We start from the raw sequence: 6,772 nt of genomic DNA, 5'->3' as shown, positions 1-6,772 counted from the left end.
AGAGTAGGAAAGTGCCAGAAGACAACAGAGAATAAAAACTTCGCGGCGGCGATTGGGGCTCGAACCCGCGACCTTACTGATACAACTCCGCCTGGCCCAGGAGATCTTGACTCTACCGTATGAGCTATCCACGATCCAGTACAATTACCTACAACATTACGCATCAAACATCAAGTTTGTCATATGGAAAATTTAAACAGTTTACCCAACATCTTACTTTATATATATACGAGTATATCCTTATGATTTCAAACACGATCTCAATCTACAAAAAAAAACGTCACGTCGAAAAGAAAAAAACAACAACAAAACACACTCACCCACACACACAGACATGCACACACACACACACAGAGAGAGAGAGAGAGAGAGAGAGAGAGAGAGAGAGAGAGAGAGAGAGAGAGAGAGAGAGAGAGAGAGAGACTAAAATCAAAAGAAAACCTCTCCGAAAACCACAACCCTTCTGACTTCTGTCTGTTTTGTTTACATTAGATACCTCTCCACCAATCGCCCTCTTCTCCATCACTTCACAAGACACGCCCCCCTTAGTTGTCACTCATCCTTCCACCCTCACCACAAAACCATCGAGCGAGTACCGTGAGTCGAGTTTTGGAACTCGCCAGGGTGCAACCATTTCAAACCCGCCTACCGTCGCATTCGTGGAATAAACGACAGCATTTCACAAATTCTTCACACAAAGTCCTGCCGCGTTACTTGCAGTAATCCCCGTGTTTTTCCGCCTTGCACTATTTCAACACAACTCCGAATTTTCTTCATTCAATTTCATGTTACACCAACTTGGCTTGAGATTGCCGTGCTACGATTGTGATTGAGACCTTAGCGTGACTAAATTCTTGCCATCTTTGTGCTGTGTAGCTATTTCAGTGGGGATTACACAAACACAACATACATAATCCACAGCTAGTTTTCCGACTAAAAACGCCATCTTCAATTTTAAGATATCAAGCGTCATTTATTTATTTCCTTCTTCACTGGAGATTTCTAAATATTTGGACGTAGAATTCAAAGACGATTTTAACAACTTTAAACATTTTATGTTGTTTTGATTTTTTTTTTTAAACATCAGATTTGACAAACGCCAATTTCCAAATTTTGAAGTCTCATTACATTGTTTCAATCAGTTTTTTTTGTTTTTGTTTTGTTATTGTTAGAAGTGATTAAAGTGACACGGAGTAAATATGACATGCGTAGAGGTGATGTATCACCAGCCGTTTGCATCTCCCTTCTCGTCCTCCGTGTACCCCAGTGGTCGGAGTGCGGGGGTCACCCCCTCCAGCGGTGTCCCGGGTGCTTGCTCCAATGGATTTTCTACTGGACAGGTGAGTTAGGATTTGATTTAAGTCTAAATTGTGGTTACCCCCCCCCCCCCTTTTTTTTTTTTTTCCTTTCTCCACTGCATCATAAAATATTATTCATGTAAGATTTTTCGGGAGACCTTCCATAAGCTACTACATCCCAAGTATTCTTGTCCTAGTAGGGGGTTTGGGAGGGGGGAAACTTTTTTAACCCCCCTACTAGAAGTTCTGGTGTAGGGGGTTTGGGAGGGGGGGGGGAGACTTTAAAAAAAATAAGTTTCCCCCCTCTCAAACCTCCTACTAGAACAAGAATACTTGGGATGTAGTAGCTTATGGAAGGTCTCCCGATTTTTCATTTTCTTTTTTTTCCCCATTGAAATGTTCCGCTGTTTTTCAGCCTTGGTTTCTGATAAACTATTTTGACTTTCTTTTTTTTTTTCTCTCCATGGAATTATAGATAATATTTTTTTTCGTTTGACACATAGTTGTAATAAAATGAGAAAAATAAAATAATATTCTTCATGAATAATGCAGCTCAAATAAAGAAAAGAAAGTAAATCATATGTTGTGAAAGCAACAATTGTGACAAATACCGTTGCTATAACGACAATAACAAACAAATGATCAATATCCGGTCAAAGATGATAAAAATCCCAAATATATTTCATAGGTTCAGAAACAGAGAACGTTTAAGATAGATTTGATTAGATTTATGGCGCAGAGCCAAAACAAAAAGATAAAGAAAAATTATAGATTTGTAACTTGTCAGTAGTTGTCAAACACACAAGCCACGGGAAAAGGCATAAAAACTCTAAGCTCGGAAAATGAGGACAGTCGAATTAGCAAAGCAAATTGGTCAAAAGTGGTGCACATTGTGTGTGTTTTTGTGATGTTCAAGATTTCTTGTCATCTTTTCATTAGTTTGGCATTGCCTTGTAGAGCACGTGCTGTGGGGCTTAATCTGGTAAAAGCCACTTGTTTTGTTTCTGTTTTTTTTTGGGTGGGGGGGGGGGAAGGAGGAGGTAAAAAAAACACTGATGCTATCATTATTAACCCCCCCCCCACACACACACACACACATACACACAAAGACAGAAACAAGAAATTGAAAGGAGAGAAAAAAATCCAGTTGAAGTACTATACGATTTAGAGATATCCATTCTAGTCTTTAATATTTGTTAGTAGAAAGATACACCCACTCTCTCTCTCTCTCTCACACACACACACACACACACACACACACACACACACACCCTCCCCCCTCCATATATATATGGAGATCTTCCAACTGACGAAACGTACTGTGCGTAGAAACTGTCGTCTTGACGAAACGAGAGTTGTATTTTACTCATTTACTATGGTAATGTTAATTTAATCCATCAATAATTATATATTTATATAACGAGTGAAAATCAACTCTCATTTCGTCCAATATAATATATCTTACATTTAATCTTTTTAACCATTGAAATTCGAAATTACGATTATCATGTTTCTGATCTTTTTTCACCAGTCCCTATCAAGAATGCATCATGAGCCTTTAAATCTCGGACAAACAGCACCGTCATTGTCAGCATTATCATCGACACAATCCTCATTATCGTCTTCATCATCAGCATCATCGTTGTCCATATCGTCAACGCCATTATCGGCATCTTCATCGTACTACCCACCCAGCTCCTTCCTCCTCACTCCCTCCTCCTCTGGGCCGCCCTCCGGCAGCGCGCTGATATCTCCATCCCCTCCTCTCCTCACCTCACCACAACAACCGCAACAACCAGCAACAGAAACGCCTTCAACTTCTCCCCAACGTCACCACTCATCTTCATTATTATCATCGTCACCTTCTACATCATCCCCACCATCAACATCATCATCCTCAAACCAACACCACCACCATCACCATCACCACCAACATCGCCATCATCCATTCAGCAGAGAGCAGACTACGACGAACTGTGAACACAATACGGAAAATAGCGAACCTAAAGGAGCGCAATATTTGACGGCGAATTGCGTGTTGTTTACGTACGCTGACGGCAGTGTCGGCGACATTGTGGATGACCATTTTACGAAAGCTCTCAGTGGAAATCATGGGGATACGGATGGAGACACTAAACAAGATCGATCGAAAGGTAAATATTTGTATACGTCTCTGCCGTATTAAAAAAAAAAAGAAAAACAAACAAACAACGACAAGCAAACTACAACAAAACACGTAATTTAAAATTCTGTCCAGAAAACTCGTCCTTCAAATATCAATCGATTAAAATGACCTGCATCTTGTCAAAAACTCTCAACCCTGGTATTTTCAAAGTATTTATTTATTTAAGTTGTTTGTTTGTATATTTATTTATTCATTTTGCAAAGTATATTTTGTGTTTGTCTTAAGATTTTGAAGATAGGGCATAATATTATATAGAATGAAGTCATAATCGAACGTTATAAATTTGAAGGAAAAGTTTTTGCCCAAAATTTTCATGAATGTGTTTTGTTATAGAATGGCGGTATTATCAAATTACAATAATATTATTCAGATGTGATTGTGAGAAACAATTCCACGCCTCACTGCCTTTATCTTTACTTTTAATCATTGTTGTTGGATGGATCTCATAACACATTCGTGCCCATCAGATTTGGTGTGCTGAATGGCAGAAAGTTTTGGAACTCTCAGATTTTGGTTTTTTTTTTTTTTTTTGTTTTTGTATTTTTTTGTGGGGGTTTTATCAATTAGAAAAAAAAACTGATTGTCACGCAATTTTATCTGTCCTTATTGGTATGCCACGGACGGGACAATAAACAGCTAAAAATAACAAGAAGTTTTACCCACCAAAAATGAAGTGTCACTTCCTTTAACAACATAATTTAGAATAAATAATTTATGGGTAAGAGTGTGAACAATGTCTTCTATAGTCAAGGTTTGATTGTATCTTTATCTGAAAATACATCATTAATACACTTTCTCCAAAATTACAATAATGTGGAAAAAAACAATAAACGAACAAATAAGAAAAAAAAATAGATAAGTAAAAAACAACAACAACAACAACAACAATAAAAGCGATTCGACTCCAAATTCACTGAAATCCCAGTAACATTGTGCTATATATATATGGTCTTGTGGCTGAATTAAGTCAAGGAATGTGAAACACATTAAGCAATCAATGTGGAAATACGTCATATAGATATTCATAATAACAAGAGATGACGTGAGTAGGAAAGTGCCAGAAGACAAAAGAGAATTAAAATTTCGCGACGGGGATGGGGATCGTGGAAACTCATACGGTAGAGTCACGCTCTCCCCGGCCAGGCGGAGTTGTCGTACCAGTAAAGTCGCGGGTTCAAACCCCTATCACCGCCATTTTTATTCTCTTTTGTCTTCTGGCACTTCTCACTTCATCTCTTGTTGTTATCAACATAAGTGCCTGCTCCACTCACTTTTCTGAATTAATAGATATTCATACTTATTTACTTTTATCCAGACCTGCCCACTTGAAAATTCGACAATTCGTAATTTCTAGGAACAAAATAGTTGCTATAGTTCAACAATTTACAATCAGAAAGATTAAATAATACTTTAAAATCCTTGAAGTCATGAACTCTGGCATCAGCTCTATTTTTCAATAAGTTTTAATGACTTAGAAATGCTCATGAAGCTCTGAAATTGGAGCCGAATTTCCGTAATTTTACGACTTTTTCGTAGTACTAGGCAGATCTGCTTTATCTATGATCTATAATCTATAGATAGAATGAAGTTGACGTCACTCGGGTCTTTGTCATTGTATTTTGCTATCCGCGTTTATGAGTAATTCTCACTTAACTGTGTTATCAAGGCTATAAACGTTCAATGATTACACAGAGTTTTGTTTGTTGGTCCGTTATACTTCCGGATGGCAATGTTGTGAGCTTCTTAGCCAAGCGCATACTATCTATACTACAAATGCCATGTTACGCGTATCTACCACATGTTGTGGTCTTAAATTTTACACCCACCAAAGACAATTCTCTCCAAATGTATAAAAAGAAGGGAGTTTTAAAATTAAAAACGTTTACGCCTGACACCGTCTCCGGCACGGAACCTGGAAATGATTTGATTTCAAGCGTCAGTTTGTGTTTCACATAATTGTTGTTTTAGTGCTGGTTATGACATGATAAGATCTTATCACTCCCTGCCGTCACAGCGTTACAGTGAATGTAAGATGCGGAATGACGGTTAGCTATTTGCGTGTGTTCTTTTAAATAATTGTGGCTATGTGGTCTAGTGGTAAATATGACACTCGCTTTCGAATCGGAAGGTCCTGGGTTCGAGCCTCGCTCGGCGCATAGTTGAGTCATTGGAAAAGGCTTTTTACTCACATTCTCTCATGTGCTCAGGTGTAAAATGAGTACCTGGCCGTTTACAGCGTTGTCTCTGTCCGAAAAAAAAAAAATGTAATATCGCCTAATAGGCGTCATATCTCGTTCTGCATGTTAAATGTTGATGTTGGCTAGGGGCCCCATGTAAAGCACTTTGAGTACGTTTAGTGGATATTGCGCTATATAAAAGCTCAAGTTTTTTTTTTTTAACCTATGTAAGGCGAGACTGATTTTATTATTTTTTTAAAATCGTGATTCATTTCACTCAATTTAAATAAAAAAGATTTTCTTTCAAAATTCCTTTTTATTACTTCCACGGGAAAATTTGCATTTGGGATGTGTTTTACGTGAAGTTTAAATCCTCTCGGCGTTAGCCGTAGTGCAGCACCGCAAGTGCAAGTGAGCGAGGACAAGGTGACTTGAGACAGGATTCAAAGTGGCAATGATCATTCCGCTTTGAAACTGCATATGCGTGTCGATTCCGTTTAAATTAAGGGCAATAATAATAGATTTTACTAGTCGAGCCTTTTCCAAAGGACTCAACTCTGCGCCGAGCGAAGCTCGAATCCAGGGCCTCCCGATCTGTGGCCAACAGGCCCATTTCCAGCAGTACAAGACGCCTTTAGGCGTCCTCTAAGTGCTAACACGCTTACGATATCTGTCACAACAGACAGGTACTCATTCAATTATTGAGTCGAGTGGGTTATAATAATATGTGTAAATGAATGACTCAATGCTGGGGCTGGAATTTCGTCATCCATTTAATCACTGACCATGCCTAATATCGCTTCTCTTTTTACAAAGAGGAGACACCTTACAGATACCGCTCAGCCATAAACTCACTCAATCCTAGATATCTTTGCTACTTTTCAAAATTGTAAAAAATGTATTAAACAGGAACATGTGCATAGATAGTTTTATTCAACTATCATTAACATGTAAAATCTAAAAACATTAGCTTTGATACCAGAACGCTTATAGGGAATGAGATTAGCGGAAGAGTAGTGTCCCTTGATTGGAAGTCACCTTACAGAGAGAACGTCAATTTGGTTTTGAAGTGTCTCAAGCCGCTTTCACCGGAAGCGAGGACGAGAGACGCA

At 38.5% G+C, this 6,772-nt stretch overlaps 1 protein-coding gene across 1 annotated transcript in view; it reads left to right on the top strand.

Annotated features, from left to right (window-relative positions):
• The first annotated feature begins 599 nt into the window (after nucleotides 1-599).
• Nucleotides 600-6,772, top strand: part of LOC144968062 (uncharacterized) — a 19,799-nt gene continuing 13,626 nt past the window's right edge. The window contains exons 1-2 of the mRNA XM_078906032.1: nucleotides 600-1,340; nucleotides 2,830-3,451. Coding sequence (XP_078762158.1) covers nucleotides 1,200-1,340; nucleotides 2,830-3,451 — 763 coding nt within the window. The 5' untranslated portion in view covers nucleotides 600-1,199. The remainder of the gene's footprint in view (nucleotides 1,341-2,829; nucleotides 3,452-6,772) is intronic.

This window comes from Berghia stephanieae, chromosome 3, assembly GCF_034508935.2.
Source record: "Berghia stephanieae isolate SIO BIC M18660-M18661 chromosome 3, UCSD_Bste_1.3, whole genome shotgun sequence".
NCBI lineage: Eukaryota > Metazoa > Mollusca > Gastropoda > Nudibranchia > Aeolidiidae > Berghia > Berghia stephanieae.
The sequence above is the reverse complement of the archived record's forward strand: the minus strand, read 5'-3'. Positions and strand labels throughout refer to the sequence as shown.